At 27.6% G+C, this 19,363-nt stretch overlaps 1 protein-coding gene across 1 annotated transcript; it reads right to left on the bottom strand.

Moving 5' to 3' along the window:
• Positions 1-2,234: 2,234 nt before the first annotated feature.
• LOC107619622 (Tetratricopeptide repeat (TPR)-like superfamily protein) lies at positions 2,235-5,005 on the bottom strand. The gene has a single exon (XM_016321924.3). It carries the CDS (start codon positions 4,826-4,828, stop codon positions 2,441-2,443), a length of 2,388 nt encoding a protein of 795 aa, XP_016177410.1. The 5' UTR covers positions 4,829-5,005; the 3' UTR covers positions 2,235-2,440.
• Positions 5,006-19,363: the final 14,358 nt, after the last annotated feature.

Raw genomic sequence — 19,363 nt, 5'->3', positions numbered from 1 at the left:
TCGTGTCTTATAAAAATTCTAAACTTAAGTATTCGTATGTCCTGTGTTGTGTTATATCCTGTGTCTGTGTATGTGTTTGTGTAATTTTATCTATGTTTGTGTATTATAGGTAATAAGTTTTAAGTATTTTTGTAGTAACAATAATAATAAACTCGATTAAAATTTGTATTAAAGGCTTAGAATAGTATCAAAGAAAATAATAAATATGTATTGAAATTATATTTTATAATTTATATGATACAAGAGTCATGCTATTTATAAGAATATTATCAACTAATTTTATAAATGTTCATCTATTAACTCTCAATTATTTATTAAATATTTTTTGTGTTGTTAATATGTTGGATTGATGGATATTGGTTTAATAATGTGACTGTCCTATATATATAAAATCTGACAACTATAAATCAAGAAGTCAAATTTAAGTGATATTTACCATGGAAAAAGATCAAATTCAAAATCATGATCAATTGAGCAAATGAGGGTTTTTTTTTTTTTTTCTTTTAAAATCTTAAAAAGGACATTTTTTAAGTACTTTGTTGTATAGAGATAAAGTTATAACTCTCCTTCAAAGTGATTTGATTTAAAGGGTTATGGTAGGTAATTAATAATTTGTTTTGAATAATATGAATAATCATCTGTGTACTAGTGAAATGAACATTTGATATATCTATTGTTCATATTGTTTAGTATTTTTATTGTCTACCTATACTTTTCCTGATTTAAATTCTTAAAAGTGAATTTAAATGTTAATCGTTTTGTTTTTTAAGATTTTAAAATGTTAGAATTAGTGATCATGAGATATTTTTATCCTATTTTTATTAGCATATCTTTTATTTTCCTTGTTACTTTATTAATAGTTTGTCAAAATCAAATTTACTTTCATCTTATGAGAGTTTAAATATTTTTCTCAATTAATGCTTATTTATTCTACTCGTAGAATATATATATATACGCTATATATATAATAATATTTCTATCATTAGATTTGCAATAAAAATTATAAAAATTTAACTGTACTCAATAATGAGTATTCTATCTTTTCAATTTTAAAAAATAAAAGATATTATTTTGAAAATAAATTATTAATTATTTATTTCTTTTATGATGAATTTTTAATATGAATAATCTTATCTTATTTAAATTAAATTATAGTTTGATTCATAAAATTTTAATTTAAAATAAGATAAGATAAAATTTAAAAATTTAAACCAATTATCAATCTCACACTCTATATATATGTCATACCATACATCCATTATTATTATTATTTATTACTATTATTATTATTATTAATCGTTGAGGAGTTGTTAGTATTAGGGTCATCTAAAATTAAACTTCAATGGAAGCTGCTTCATTAATAAGAAACAAGAAGCCTAATCATGGTGCCCCACTGAACCATGATTTTAAAGAGCCGAAGTTAGAGGATTCAGGCACAGATAGAGAGATGATGAAGACAAATGTGTTAATGCCAAAGGTCTCTCATTCTTATACAAGCCTAAGGGACATCATGCCAGTGCTGCAAAAAAATAACAGGAACAGTAATGGCAACACTGTTAGCTGGAATGAGATACCATTAAAGATCAAGAACCCTCTTGTGAAGCAAGCAGCCATGTATTATATAAAACCAATGTACACACCCTATAGCAGAATCTCCCACAGAGGCTTCTGTCATGTCTTCTTTGGTTGCTTTGGCTCCCTCCGTTCCCTTTTCCATGCCCTTTCCGGCTCTTCTCTTTGCTGCTTTTGTGGAACAAGTAGGACTCAAAATGCCAGGCGACGACGACGAGGACCACCATTAACATCAACACCACCACCGTCATAATGATGATGATAGAGGAGAAGAAGAGAAGGAAGATAACATTGACTCTTAGATTGACCAGTAGATATGCAATGTTATTATTATTATTTTAGTTAGTTTACCATCCTAGCCAAGTTGTAAATATTGCAATCATTTACTCTTCTCAATAACTTGCACATTAAAACACTGTTTGCTTCTTCATTAACTAAGGTTTAAGTGAGTAGAATCTTTCATTTAACCTTGCTTTGTTTTTTGAATGTCATGCATTATAGTAACTAATATACAGTTCAGTGGAAAAACTACAAAACTATAGATAGAGCCTAGAGGATCATAATGCTAGTATGCTAAGCACCGTTGACAGTTTTTAATCTCAAGACATTTAGTTGACAATGGACATAAAATTATATTATACATCATAGAGGACATAAAAACAATACGTGATAACTTCAATTTTTCATTCTTATCCAACTAATTGTTTTCTTTGAATAGTGTTGTATATACATATGTTCATTGGTAATTCTACTTTTCCCTATTTACACACACAAATGATTTCGTTGAATGGTGATATATGAGAGACCATCTACATGAAATTGATCATAGATTTTGTAGCACATCTGGAAAAGTATATACAAACTGCAATTACCAGTAGTCACCACAGGAGCAGTAGCCATCTCTGAAGTGGTGGAAGACTTTGGGGTCTCCCACTATAATTTCTCTCTTAGATATATGAGAGATCCTCTTTGCAGCAACATGACAATCTTCACATATTCTTGTGTTTTTTCTTACAAGAACAGGATCTCCAAGTTTCGTGGAGATGAGTCCAAAACATATGGCCAATCGTACACTGTGGTTCTCAGGCGAGTTTGCCTTTTTCCTAGCCAACTCTGATGGCTTGAATTTTGTAGCACTATGGATGCATTTTCCATGACCCATGTTCCTTGAAATGATATCTAGAATTTCATAAACCATTGCTGATTCATCATGAGATCTCTGTTTATTAGTAAACCTGTGCAGCCTAAATTTGGTTTCAACTGTGCTGCAAGGCAGGGTTTTCTCTAATCCTTTTTTCTTCATAATAGACTTTATGTGTTCCACCTTCTCCCATCTCCCAGCTTCAGCATACATGTTTGAAAGCAAGATGTAACATCCAGTATTGTCATGCTTTATTGACAATATCCTTTCGGCAGCGAGTTCAGCCAATTCTATGTTTCCTTTGTTTCTGCTAGCATTTAGCAGGGATCCCCATATGCGCGCTGTAGGCAACAGTGGCATTTCTTCTATAAAACTCAGGGCTTGATCCAAGTTGCCAGTTCTACCAATAAGATCAAGCATACATCCATAATGCTCTATTTTAGGCTCTATTCCGTAGTCTAATTTCATCGAGTTGTAGTATGCCCAACCTTCGTTTACCAGGCCAGAATTGCTACAAGCAGATAACAGGGAAACAAAGGTGCTATCATTAGGCTCAATTCCTCTACTCTTCATCTCGGAAAATAGTTCAATAGACATTCTCCCCATACCATGAATCGCATAAGCCATTATGATGGTGTTCCATGATATTATATCTCTACAAGCCATTCCACGAAAAATCCTGCATGCTAACGCTAGATCTCCACAACTTGCATACATATACATAATTGAATTTGAAACAAAAGTATTCAAGTGAAAATTCAATTTCATGATATAACCATGAATTTGTCTGCACTCCCTTAATGATGCTAAATTTGCATAGGCAGGAAGGATGCTTGCGATAGTAACTGTATCCGGTTTAAGATACCCACTCAAAAGTTCTTCAAATAGCTTTAAGGCCTTCCTGTACCAATCATTCTGCACATATGCAGCAATCATGGCATTCCATGTTATCAAGTTCTTATCCATCATTTGATCGAAGGTTACCTCTGCCAACTTCAGTATTCCAAACTCGCCATACATGTCGAGCAGAGCTGTTTCCAATACCGGATGAGGTAGAAAGCTTTTCCTTATGGCAAGTCCATGGATAGTCTTACCCTGCAAAACAGCTCCTAGTTGTGCACAGGAAGGAAGCAGGTTTATGAGTGTGACATTATCAACAGCCAATTTATCATCCTTGAGTATATTCTCCAAAGAATCAAAGGCCTGAATTGGTTGACCGTTCAGAGCATAAGCACCAATCATTGCATTCCAAGCAACAATGTTCCTCGAAGATATACTATCGAAAATCCTCTCTGCATAACTTAACAACCTACACTTGCTGTACATGTCAAGAAGCGATGTCTGGATCATAACATCTGATTCAAAACCAATCTTGAGCGCATAGCAATGCACTTCTCTTCCCCATAAATTATAAAAACAGTGAGAACATGCCTCCAGCGCATTGATTAAGCTGAACTTATTGGGGCAAATCCCAGCCTGGAGCATCGTCCTAAACCACTTCAAAGAGGTGAAATATTGTTGGACCATCAAATACGCGCCAACCATTGAGTTCCAAGAAACCAAGTCTGGAAGAGGCATTTCCTCAAACACCTTGACTGCAGAATCAATGTGACCAAACTTGCCATACATCCCAATGAGTGAATTGCAAACATAAAGATCCTCGGCCAAACCCATTTTAAACAAGCTCCCATGAACCTTTTCGCCTTCTCGGAAATCCAACAAGCCACCACAAGCTTTGAGGACAAAAGGGTATGTAAAATGATCGGCGGGAACCCCTTGAAAGCGCATTGTGAGATACAAGTTGAGAGCATGTAGAAAGAAGCCGTTATCCGTATAGCCTCTTATCATGAGGTTCCAATGAAAGGTGTTTGAGTGAGACATTTTGTCGAACAGGGAGTGTGCATGTTGCATAGACCCAGATGACACAGTATCAACTAGAGCCCTTGAAAGCCGAGACAAAGAAGAAGATGATGAAGCTCTGGAATGGTTGTGGGGGTGAGCAAAGGCGGTGGTGGGTTTCTTGGAGCGTTTATGGTGAATAGGGGGAGTGTTGTTGGTGGAGCTGAGGAAAATGGTGTGATGATGATGGTGACACAAGCCACCCATATTCACCATGCTCTCTTATTTTCTTCTATTCAACAGATATTAATAAAACCAATTCCTAAAGTGGTTTTGGAGAATTAGGTTTAGGCATCGTATTAGTCCCCAAATTCTTTTTGAGCATTGAGTCGGGAAATAGAGTACTGAACATACTCTCATGACATTTATTAAGCTGGACACTAGCGCCGTCAAAATGGGGGTGAATTCATGGAAGAGTCTGTTTATCTATTTAAATAGGTAGATTTTGTCTTTTAAATTAAGTTCGTTAAAATTTTAGATTAAATGAGTTGAACTCAATTAACTTACAAAAATAATAGGTTAAATGGATTAATATGTGATCTAAAGTGATTCGTTTATTTCTTTTTTATATTTAAAAAAAAAAAAGTAGTACTTTTAATCAATATTTTTTTTATTCGATTCAAAAATTCGACCCATCAACTACAAAAAAAGTAAACATTTTTTTTAAAAGATTTTTTATCTAAAAATAATTTTTTGTCAAAACATATTTTTTAAAAAATAAAATAAAAAGATTAACTGTCTGTTTAACCCATCAGACTGACCATAAAAAATTCAAATTAAAAAATTATAGCTCGTAAATAAAAAAGACTTAAACAGTCCAATCTATTTAATTTAAGGGTTTAACAGACCGCACTTAAATTGACCGGATTAGTATGTTTAATAATTTTATTGGACACTAAATTAAATAATGTTGTTTTTTTTGTGTTTAAATAAGATAAAAAAAATAAAATCTTTTTTTAAGAAAGAAACTAAGAGAAATAAAATGATTTATACATTATATAAATTCTTTTTTATTTTTTCAATTTTACTTTATGTAAGCACCAAAACCAATCAGCATTATTTAGTTATCTGTCTAATAACAATAAAAATCATAAATTTAAAAGACTACGTGAGAATTTAATCTAATTTTAATATGGTAAAAATTTATAGACTAACAAATAAAACTAATAATTAAGAATTTATTTTATATGTTTAATTAAATTAATATATATAAAAAAAAAGATGAGTTTCTATGTATTAATACACACACATGCAAGTGTACATTATTATTGTGCTTATTTTATTTTAGACTAAAAAGTCATTTCACTTTTTTCCTAAATAAAATAATAATAATATTGTGTTAGCAATAAGATTAAAATAACGATAAAATTACAAAATTATGGCAATAGCTAGAATAAATTTTCAATTATGCTAATTTATTACATGACTACCCTTTTAAAAAATCATGTTATTATTATTTAAAAGTGTTATATATACTAAAGTCTATTAAATTATGTATTTATATATAAATATATATTATTTAATATATTTTTATATATTTTATATTTTAATTGATTTAATAATTGACTTTTTTTTGTATACACACATAACTTTGTTAATTGTTATTAAAGGTAACAAATAAATTAGTAAATTGTCGAGTTTTATTTTTGTTTTGATTTTATTCAAAAAACTGTTAACTTAATTAGTTTTTAATTTATATATATATATAATTAACAAAAATTATAATATCCTTTGCTTAATAAGAAACTGTGTTTAAAGATAAGCAGTTACTCTTACATTTGTGTATATTAATAAATAGGTGAATTCTAATCTATTATTTTTAAAATAAAAGGTAAATTATCTCTTGTGATATATACAGTAATTATTCATAAATTATTTTTTTATCAGAGTTTCAAGATTCACGTTATCTTTTCTTTTCTTTTCAATTGATCGCGATGTTTCTCTTGAAACTTGATAGTAGTGTCATTTTATAATCCCACCAAATACACATCTTCTTCTCCAATTTTAAAACCATAATTCCTCTCAAATTCAATCACCATTTCTAATCAATTAGGTTAGGATTTTGAACTTGTTCATATGCTTTCAATCTCCCATTTCAACGAGCACATCTATTAATTTTTTAACTCTCTCCTTCTTAAGATTTTCTTTCTAATATTTTTCTTAAAATTCAGTTGGATCAACAATGATACTCCTCTTCAGATAATCAACTCTCATAACCTTGTATAACAATATAACAAAAACAAATCAAAATATTAATTAGTCATAAAAATAATGAGTCAATAATTACCATCTTAGAATTTTTATTATCTGAATAATGATTGAAAAATAATTTAAGAGCAATTAAAGATAAAAAAATAAAATAAAATACCTTGGTGTCTCCTTTTATGCACCAATTACCATCATTTTTAACTAATATATCACAAATTTCTATCAGTTTTTTAGCTCTCTCGTTTTTAGGATTTTATTAGAGATAGCAATCAGATTTGATGATCTCATTCGAACTTTGGAACTCTGGTTGAAAAATAATTTATCAATAATCATTGTATATGCCACAAGGGGTAATTTATCCTTTATTTTAGAGAGGGTACGGTAGAGTTCACCAAATAAATAACTATATGATATATGAATTCTCTTAAATAACTTAATTTATTATTTTGGAATATGATAAAATGCACTAATGCATCAAAGGCTAGCTAGAAGAATAAATAACCCAAATATATGGTAAAAACACAGTTTCTGTTCTCCTTTTCTTGTGTAATTTCATGTAGAAAACACATCAGCCCAAGTATGAATCCATCAGATTGGAAAAAACTTGAACCAAGAAAAAATAATAACTACTTAAGAATAATGAAGAAGATGAAAGCATAGATAGAGATAAGAAATTAATAATAAGCAGAAAACTCTTCAGGGATGCTTTGTAATGCAGGACTCCAACACTTGCAAGGTTTGGTTCTGTATGATGCATGCTTCTTCTTCCGTACAAGATGATTCAACCTTTCTTCAGCAGTTAAATAAGAAGAAGAAGAAGAAGACATTGTTCTATCCTGTCCTGCATTCATGGATTCCACTAACTGCTTTAGCTCACTCTTCTTCACCACAAGCTTCATCCTCACAACTCCTTTATTATCTTCCTCTACATATGAAACAACTCTTCCTCCATTTGTCTTTGAAACCATGGATTCCAATGCATGGATTCTGCTACTGTTGCTTCCACTCTTCTTCTTTCCATTGACACATTTGAAGAGCCTAAAGTACCCTTTACCCCTTAACTCCATTACAATAATAACAATTTTCTTTGTGAATAATATATAGCAATTTTATCACTTTAATTAGCTATATCAAAGTTTGAAGCTTCAATTCCTTGAGCTTTATATATAGTGTTGATGAGTGATTCTCAAGAGAATATAAATAATTGTCTCATGATCTGGCATTCCCTGCCTTATTATTATAATGAAAAAGATAACAAGTATTAAGAGAGAAAGAGCCTAAAGTAAAGATTATTAATCAATATATGCTATGCAATAAAGTAGAGTAAGGGGAATCATATACATATAATGCTACCTGGACATAAAAATTAAATACTAACTCTGTTAACTACTCAAACTCAAAATCTCTAAGTGGGAATGAGAAAACTATATGATTTGAACTATAACTTGTTGACATGTTTCGGTTGTTGCTTAATTGCTGCATTTGCAGAACTTGCATTGTTGGTTGGGCTAATTATAATGAAAAAAGACACGTTTGCATGAAATGTAAAGTTTTTCAAGCAAAGAACACAAACCGTGTTATCTTATCCCAAATGTTATTTATATATAAAAATTAGCCATTAAAATCAATTATTATATTTTTATATATATATAATTTAATTTATTTTAAATATATATTTTATATTTTAATATTTATTATACACTAAAAATTGATATTCTAATAGAAATAATTAATTTTAGTGTATACATAACATAATTTTATCTCATTAGAATAGATGCATAAATTTAGTTTTAGTATACTAATCATTAATCATACCAAACTCTTAAAATTGAAAATACAAAAATAAAAGTTCATAGTATTTTTTTTATAGGTATTTAATAGATATTATTCACAGGTCACAATAATCCTTATTTTTATTTAAATAAAGTATCATTTTTGTTTCTAATTTTTGGGATAAGTCTTATTTGTATCCTTAACGTTTAAATTGTCCTATTTGTATCCCTAACGTTTATAAAAGTGATTCAATGTTATCTTACGGTCAATATTATCCCTAATGTTGGTTTACTCTTTTTATTTTTAATATTTAAAGTTATAGATGAAATGAAGAACCTGCTGTATACTTGTATACACTAATAAAAGTGTATTAAATTAATGTGATTCAGAATTCTGCACAATTATTTTTGTTTGAATATTATAGAATGGCAAAAGCATAGTTGGCATACTTGGAGGTTACTGGGGAAGTTATTAGTCAATGTCTTAAAGATGCACCAAGAATGTGTGCCCAAATTTTCTCAATTATAAAATTTTATCTTATAATTGAGCTGTGCTTAATTATACTTTAGTCCTGTTTCAACTATATATATAATTCTCTTGAATCTCTGATATTATTGTAACTACGTTTGTTTGGTTTGGTATGGAAGGATTTCTTTATTAGTAGTTTGTATGGTTTTCTAGAGAAAAATAAAATACAATTCATTGTAGCTGTCTTTAGCTGTATTATTCATTACTATAGTTCAGGTTCAGGTTCACCGTCCTATGTACTTAGTTGAATTCAATCTTAATTTTAATTATATGCCATGTTATGTATGAACTACAAATTATAAACTATGGTTGAAGAACCAATTTAGGTTGGTCGAGTGGTCAGCTCAAGTGTCGGGGGTTCGAATCTCGCCTTGTGCATGCAGCAACTCATTGTCCAGCGACAGACCCTTAAATAGAGTTCCGATTCGCGACGGATTAGTACTTGTCCTGTCGGGCTGGAAGATACCTGGAAAACCAACCAAAAAAAACTATGGTTGAAGTTAATATAATTATTAAATATGACCCCGCGTAATTAAGATGAATGCTAGTTTAGGGTTTGTTTCTGGTTAATAAATTACTATATGCACAAAATAGAATTCAAACTATTGATACTTATTTAAGCGGACTAGTAAACTAACCACTAGACGAATTGAAATTAGTTCATGTGGTTTGGATATACAGTATATAGTTGAAGTGAGAAAAGGTTATTTTTTTACTTAAGAAGGAAACCTCGTTACGTTACTCCACAAAATTGGATCCAACAGTAGAAGTAGTGAGACAGGCATTTTGTCGAACAGGGAGAAGGCTTAATTAAGATGGTGATGATTGTGATCCAAGGCAATGTATTCTATTCTATGCATGACAAATTGACAATAGCATGTAACGTACCAACATAACAATAAGAATGTTTTTGCCACTTTTGTGTAATTAGTACATGTCAATTATTACGGTTTATTACGGTGTTCATTCAAACTTTAACTTTGTATTGAACTAATTAAATATATGATTATTTTTTTGTTTTTTAGTGTTTTCTAACTTGATAAACTAAAAATTAATTCGTTACAAATTTAAGTCTTTTAAAAATTGGATAAAGTATTATTTTAGTCTCTAACATTTGGTCCAAATCTTAATTTAGTTTTTAATATTTCAAACGTCTTATGTCTCTCTTGATAAGTTTCAAACAAATTTAATGTTATTCTACCATTAATTTTGATACTAATAGTTAACAGAATGAGTGGCGTAGACGTTAAAACGTTACTAGTTAAGTCATATCATATTCAATGTGTTAGAAAAATATAACAAAAACTTTTGTTGTAATACTTCTTCTCCTCAATTTCTTTTTGATACAAAACTCAAAATCCTAACAATCAATCATCAACGCTTCAAAATCAAAAGAAAAAAAATTTATATTAATGATCATTGGCGGATCGATTTTACTTACATACAGAAATCGAATGTTATTAGCTCTTCAATATGTGAGTGAGTTGTTTGCGTCAAATTTAATTGCGAGACAACATTGAACCCGCTTAAAAATGTTTTAAGGATTAAAATAGGATGTTTAAAAATTTTTTAGACTGAAATAGAAGTTTAAAATAACAGAAATCAAATTAAAATTCAATCCAAACGTTTGAATTTCCAATACTTATTTAAATAGACAGGATAATTATTTAACCAATTCAAGTAAGTATGAAAATAAATATATAATTAGTCAAAAATATTCGAAATTTGTCTTATTTAATATTAATTAATTATTATAATAATTAATAAATATTAAATAAAACAAGTTCGGTCTATTTTTTTTTTCTCTAACATTACCTTCCTAAGATCATTTATTCTCTGGTTTCGGAAGAATAGTGGTACATTTCATTTCATTTGAGTTGCAACAAAACAAAAAGTTTTATTATTAATAATTATGGGATAATAGAATACAAATTATGACACAAAAATGGTTAGACTAATCCTGGACTAGTAATTGATGCAAAGAGCAACACAAGAGTGGTAAACAAATCCATCCCCTTTTCAGGAAAAAACTCTTGTTAACAGAAACAGAAGAAGAAGATGATGAATAAAAAGAAGCTATTCTGGAATGCTTTGTAGCCCAGGGCTCCAAGACTTGTTGTTGTTGAAAGATAAATGCTTCTTCTTGTTCTTCTTCTGTAGCAGTTGATTCAATCGTTGCTCTGCAGTTACTCTTGAAGATGCTTTTGTTCTATCATTATTATTATTATTCATCACTTCAACTAGTTGCTTTAGCTCACTCTTCCTCACCACAATCTTCATTCTCACCACTCCTTTTTTGTTATCTTCCAATGCATGCATGCTACCACCACTACTACTCTTCTTTCCACCAACAAATTTTAACTCCATTATTATCAAAGTTTGAAGCTTCCTTGAGCTTTATATATAGTAGTGTTGATTGATTCTGATGAATAATAAAAAAAGAAAATAATGGTCCCATGATCTGGCATTCTTGATCTGTATTATTATAATGAATGGATTAGGAATGATGAGTAGTTAAGAGAAGGGAAGATTATTATGTTGTATGTCAACTAATTAAAAAATGGTGAAATGAAGTTGTCCACCTTCTCACATCACATGCATGGTTCCAGCATTGAAAGAGACACTTCTGCATGAAAATGTTAACTAATAATGGAGTAAGTTCTTCTTCTTTTGTCCTGTCTCGAATAATATAATTCTCTTCTCTTTAATCTCTATTCATTATTTTTTGATTGTCCACACTATCTTCCAATTTGATAGATTAATAATTAATCTATTGTAGATAATGTTTGTTTTTAAATACTAGAATTGAAATTAAGAGATAGAGACTTAATATTATGTTTGATAGTCAAATATAAAAATGTATATGGATTGAATAAAATTGAATTTGTTCTAACCCAAATTCTAATTCTAAATATATATCGGATCTATTTTTTAGATCCTTATCCAACCCTAGACCCGATAAAATCTATACACATACGGGTCACAATTATACTAGGTAAAAATCGGATAAAAATTGAACTTTTAATTATAATTTCGTACATCTTTGTATTTCTTTTCTAGTTTCACAATCTACTTTTATTAAAATAAATGGATAAATTTATAATTAATATAACACAATATTAGTTAAAGAACACAAATTCAAAACAAAACATATTATTTCTTAAATGATAATATAGAAAAATCTCTAAATCTTCAACAATTATTACATATGATCAAATTCATTTAGAAAAATATAATAAATACTAATCAAATTCTAAATTAAAGCATAATCATGAATCAATAATAATAATACCAAATATGTAATTCACATACAAATAACACAAAATATTATGTATTAGTCTAAAGTCTTATACTTCTTAAAAACAAAACAATAATTTTGGAATATATATCCTTACTGAGCCGAGCCGAGTGACTCAAACTATGACCTGGATCCAGTTGAGATATTTTTTTTTTATGTTATTATTTATCTTCGAGTCAAACCCAGGCCATTTCAAGTTTGGGCCAACATGTGCAAATTACTTCGGGTCTAGGCTGGGCCTTTGGACCGAATCGGACTGTGTACATCTCAAGTCAGATATTATAACTAAAGTTTTAGTCTTGAGATTCAAAATTTTAATCCTTTGAGTACTTTTAAAAAGTGGAGACACAAGAGAGCGAAATTTGTATGGACGAAGACTGAAATTTTAATAATATTTTTAAAAAAAATATTCTCATTTAGTTTTTTAAATTCTAAATCTACCCCTTCGATCTTTATATTTATCTTAAATTAAACATAATTCTGAGATATAATTCAGTCCAATTTATTTTAAACCAAACACAATATAACAGACGAGTAAACTGACCATTCGACGAATTTAAGTTGGTTAATCTCTATTCATTATTGTAACTACATTTATTGGTTTGGTATTGGAGGCTTTTATTCTTTATTAACGAGTTTCAAATTAAATATAACGTCTGTGTAGGGTTTCTAGAAAAACAAAGATAAAATACTACATATTATCGTAGGTGTATTTAGCTGTCTTTAATTTATTGTCATCGTAGGGTCACCGTTCACCACCCTACTTAGTTGAATACATTCTCTTCTCTCTCTGCCTGCATTTGATTAGAGTTTCCAGAAGACATACCTTCTGTTGCATGTGAAATTAAATATAAACTACGGTTTCAAGTTATGTTAATATAAGCTTTAGTTAACGGAATTTTCTACTCACACATTCTCAAAGGGCTTTAAATTAAATTTAGAGTGATATTATATGAAATTTTTTTTTTTTTTACTAATATCAGTTACTTTTTTTAAAATTATTTTATTTATCTTAAATTATATATCTTAAATAATCGTAAATTTTAAATTATAAATTTAAATCCTCAAATTAACTAATATTAACATGATTCCTTGGTGATAGTTGGAACGGTTAAGGCCATGTGCATGGATAAATAGTTCAAAGCATGAAAACGTTATTTTATAAGAAAGAAAGAAAGAAGGAAACCTCGTTACTCCAAAGACTTTTGAGTTTTGACAATAAAATTGGATATCCAACAAATTTCAAAAGCTTTATTGTTTGAGGACCTTTATTTCTAGATCATATAACAATTTTTTCATTTTATTATCCAAATTCCAATGACCAGCAGCCTTTTTGGCAATATATAATGTAGAAGATTTGAATCTTTTGTGTTTTATAATATTCAAACATTTTGTATTCACTAAGTTACTTATTTAATTAATTACATATGTACATTTTTATTTTTTAATATCTTTATTTAATATATTTAATTTTACTTGCTTATTTATTTGTTTTGCTATTTTTTATATTTTTAAAAATTATCAAATATTTGAACAAGTTTTAAGCCAAGATTAGTATTCATTTAGTAGTCTATACCAGATTGCAGATTTTGTTAAGAATAAAATCTAATCAAGTTAGATTAGACTTTGTATTCATTAAAAAATTTATAGCAGGTTGTATGTTTTATTATAGAATTCGACTCCTTTAAAATTATATTATCATTTTAGAGAAAAAAGTATATCATTAATAATCATTTTTGAATTAAGATAGTGAAACTCATAAATAATAAATATTACAAATTTAAAAGTAATTAAAGTACTATTTTATTATTTTATTAACATTGTTATTTTTAGAAAAATTTTTTTCATTACATACCTAGTCTATTAAAGAAAAAGTTTGATTTGATTTAATATGTTTTTATCCTTAAGTACATGAAAAATGAGTTTTTTTTTTTCTAAGAGTATTTTTTAATTTTATAGACTAAAAATTAATCTGCAATAAATTTGAATTTTATTTAAATATTTGCCAATAACTAATTAGTTGCTAAGTAAACAAGGCGATTCCAACCTAAAATACTTAAGTATATAACTACTTTTTTGTTGTTATCAACAGTATCTTGACAAAAGATTTGATGGTGTCAGAACGTTTGGACCATTAAATAGTTTCATAATAAAATATATTTTTTAAGTTTTTTAATAACAGTTAAATAGTCTTTATTTAATTTTAGTTATAAATTAATCATTTATATATTATTTAATTATAAAATTTATTTTTTATTTTATAAATTATTTTTTTATCCTTCATCTATCATGTTTATTAATAATAAAAAAAATTAAAACAATAACAAATTGGATCTTCTATTAATCGTAATAAATATTTTGCAATCTTAATCGATCATAATTTTATTATTGATCCGTTACATACATATTTGATTGAAAAAATTGTGTTTGTTAGAAATTCAATTGATTTGATGCACAAATCAATCGATTCAAATTCAGGTTTTTCAAACTTGAATCGATTTGAATTGATACATAATCGATTGAATTTTGCAAGGCATGTGGGATTTTTCTTATTCGATCGATTGTTCATATTACCCAATCGATTTAAGTCTTCAAAGCAATATAGATTTTCACAATTCAATAGATTGATTGTATTACCCAATCGATTGAATTGTGCAATTCGTTATATGTTACACTTCTCTAAATTTTTCTGCTCATGATTATAAATTATTATTTTATTATTCATCTATCTTATCTTTAAAATTCTATCTTTAATTTTTAAGTTTATATTTTGATTTAGATACTCTAATCTTATTTTTTTTTAATATTAAGATTATAAATTGGTGAATAATCTATCAACAATTACTCAATTCTATAATTAGAATCGTTTATCAATCTGATTGATTATCAATTTTTTCATTGTTTTTGTTTATTGTTTATCCATATACTTAATATCAAATTTTTTTTCATTATTTATCCATTTCTTTAGTATCCAATATTTATTCATCATTAATTGATAATCACAGTTGACAATAGAGATCCAATCAATTTTTTCACTCTAGTGTTTAGAAAACAATCCATTGTTTCGATTATAAAATCGAGATTAGTGAATATAATCTCTAATTTTGTAATTTTTTGTTTCGATTTTTTATTCATAAAATTGATTGGGTAATGAAAAATATTTTTTTTATCTTTTAGTAATGGATTTTTTTGAAATAAAATAAAAAATTATTATTTTTCAAAACCCAAATTTTCAACTTTAATTTCTCAAATACGAATTTTTTTTATGCAGAGCAAGGCGAATTTCACCCCAAATTCTAAAAAAATTGCTAACTCAAATTATTAAACATCACAATAGACAATGACAACTATTATCAACGTTTCCGGAGTATATAGGAGTACAATAATGAGTTTTTTTTTTAATTTATAATGAAAAAATTCTTATTAAATATGGTTTATTCCCGTGTATCTATGTATTTTTTAAATTGCTTTGATGATTTCAATCGATTGAATAAAAAAACCCCACATACCGTGCAAAACTCAATCGATTATGTATCAATTCCAATCGATTGAAGTTTAGGCTGAATTTCAATCGATTGGTTTGTGCATTCAATCGATTGAATTTCTAACAAACACGATTTTCCCAATCTAATATATATGTAAACGGATCAATGATAAAATTATGATCGATTAAGATTGGAAAATATTTATTACGATTAATGAAAGATCTAATTTGTTATTGTTTTAGTTTTTTATTATTAATAAACATGATAGATGAATGATAAAATAATAATTTATAAAATAAAAAATAGATTTTATAATTAAATAATATATAAAAGATTAATTTGTAATTAAAATTAAATAAGGACTATTTAGCAGTTATTAAAAAATTTAAAAAACATGTTTTGTTATAGGACCATCGAATCCGGTGCACAATATCTTCTAGTTTTATATATCAATGACTAGTCTGTCGCGAATCTGAGTTCTATTTAAGGGTCTGCTGCTGGTCTATAGGTTGCTTCCTGCACAAAGTGGTATTCGAATCCTCGATACTTGCTTAAACAAACGAGTAAGTTGACTACTTAATCAACTCAAGTTGGTTAGGCATATAACAACTTTTTTTTTTTGTTGAGCTCCATTTAAGAGTCTGTCGCAGGCCAATGAGTTACTGCATACATAAGGTAAGATTCAAACTCCCGATACTTGTTTAAGTGAAATAATAAGTTGACCACTCCATCAATCCAAGTTGATTAAGCATATAACCACTTAATCAAACTAACTTGGTCAAGTACTCAAGTGTTTTTTTTTTTATATGGTGGAGAGGTAAATAGCCAAAATAGTAATTGGGCCATCAACCCTGCCAACTGAATTGGACATTTGGGCTATCTGATGAGAAAGATTCATCAATAGCATTGGCCTCTTAATCTTATCATTGAAAAACATCCTATTCTTTTTCTCAAAAAACTATTCAACCCAAATTAATATGATTCGAGTTTTTTTTTTTGGTAGACAAAAAAAAAAAAAACCTAAAACAAATCAGTAGAATAAGTATTCAATAATTAATTGATAAAATAAATAATGTGTTTATTTTTTATTGTGAGTGACTCTGTATGACAATCAAATCATGGAACTAATTGCAGGATTTATAGGGTCAAAATGATATATTACTTTAGGAAGAGAAAAATAAAAGGAAAAAGAAAAAGGCCAGTGGTAGTTAAAGGAAGTAAACAAAAAAAAGAAGCATAAAATTAAAGTTAGCATGAGATTGCTTTTTGTTTAGATCTTGAATGTCCTGCAGTTTGCTTTGAATAAAGGAACCCTATGCAATGATCCAGTATATATATATTTTAATATCATGATTGGTGAACATTTTTAAGTACAATATTACAATTAATTACAATCTTGTTTGTATCTAATAATTAGAATAAAGTGATAAATAGATTTAAAGAATTACACTTCGAATATATTGATTTTTTTAAAAAAAATACTAATAAAATTCTCTAAGACACAGATATAGACACATTATCTTTAAAAATTAGTCCTATAATTATGGTAAAAATTTTAATTTAAACTAATTTATTCACGTTTGTTATCCTAAAAGACTTTATTAATTTGTTTTTTTAAAGACTAATCTATTCCAAATATAAATTTTCAGAAATTTATTTATCAATTTATTCTAATTAATAATTATTCACTCAACTAGCTTAGAGCCTAAGACAATTATTAACCAATTCAGTCCAATACTTCTTGTCATTTTCTATCAAAATTCAATAATTTGAAATAATCATTTCATTAATATCTAATTAACCGTTTCTTGTAGGAAACAGCAAAGGTCTATTTACGGATCCTGTTATTTTCTTGATATATCCAGTTATCCACTAAGTTTATTATGGGCTCAAGGATTATGATTATGATGCTATTATTCCTCTCCAATCACCATCATCTTAGTTTAATAACTAAAAAAAACTATAATATTAATAATCGTTCACTCAAGTAATAGTAATAAGATGCTTCATTATTACTCCATTGATACAAAAATCACTTGGTTACTCTAATGACCTGATTAATTTTCATTAATTCAAGTGAGAAGAATACTTATTAATTAGAACTAAAAAGAAAAAAAAAAGAATAATATATTATAAAAATCAGTTATGTATATTTATAATAGAAAAGCTAAGGCTTCTAAAAATTAAGTTTTGACTATTGAGTATAAATGTGAACAAATTGCAGAAAACAAACAAGGGATAATAAATTAAAAGTTGAAGGTGAAGACAAATATATTATTATTAGGGGAGTTTCCTAGTCTTGGCAATATCTGAAAAGCTAACATCATCACAATAAATAAATAATGCATGTAAAACAGTTTTGATTATCCATATCATATATATGTATATACATGTAACATTTTTCTTTTGCTTGTTTGTTTCTAAATAACCGTACCATATATATTCTTTTAATTATATATATATATATATATATATATATATATATATATATATATATATATATATATATATATATTATATTGAACTGAAATTGCAAATGTCATTTCGACAGAACATCCAAATTAAATAAATATATTGAATTATAATGGTGAGGCCCCCTTCTATAATAGTATATATAATAAGTAGGTAAGGAATGGTAATTATAAATTAATTGGTGGTAACTTTAATTAAGTTAATTAAAAAGAATTTAAGTGTAGAACAAATGATTGATGTGTTGGCTAATAATAATAAAGTTCTCTTTATTATTTGTATATATCTGTTTCAATAAATTCAATTTATAACTGAATATTTGAACCTTGAACCACTGCGTATGTAGTATACATTCATATATATATATATATATATATGATATTTATTTGCTTACGAAAATAAAATAGTAATATATATATATATATAAGTATTCCGAGAGTGAGTAAGTAATTTTATTCTAATAAATTTATTGTCTTTTATAATAATATCATAGATCTATAATTATTTTTAATTTTAAAATTATTAATAAAATAAAAATTAATATACTCCGAACACACACAAGAAGTAGGTAGGTGTTGAAAATGAAGTCCTAGGCAAAACGTGACGTGTACAATTAAGGAAAAGTAGTAGTGTCCATATAAATATTAAATTAATTTTTAGACGAAAATTCAGCTGTAGTTATTTTCAGTTCAAAGCTGTTAAATAATTTGATTAATTTGACTAAATTTTTATCTAATAGCTCTCAGTTATTAACTTTACGTAAAGTTGATTGCATCTGAATTTTCACATAATTCTTATATATTAACATATAAATATATATAGAAAACTAAGAGGGTACTAGCCAAAAATCAGCCAAATACTTTTGGGTGAATCCAAAACCTCTACGTTGATGGTGCTTATGCCAGACATTAGGATGTTTCTTTTATTAAGTATCAGAATGTTTCTTTTTCATACTAGATGGATGTTCTTTTATATATTTTATAAATTTTT

This window comes from Arachis ipaensis, chromosome B9 (assembly GCF_059453495.1).
Source record: "Arachis ipaensis isolate K30076 ecotype BB chromosome B9, ASM5945349v1, whole genome shotgun sequence".
NCBI lineage: Eukaryota > Viridiplantae > Streptophyta > Magnoliopsida > Fabales > Fabaceae > Arachis > Arachis ipaensis.
This window is presented reverse-complemented; position numbering and strand designations above follow the sequence as displayed.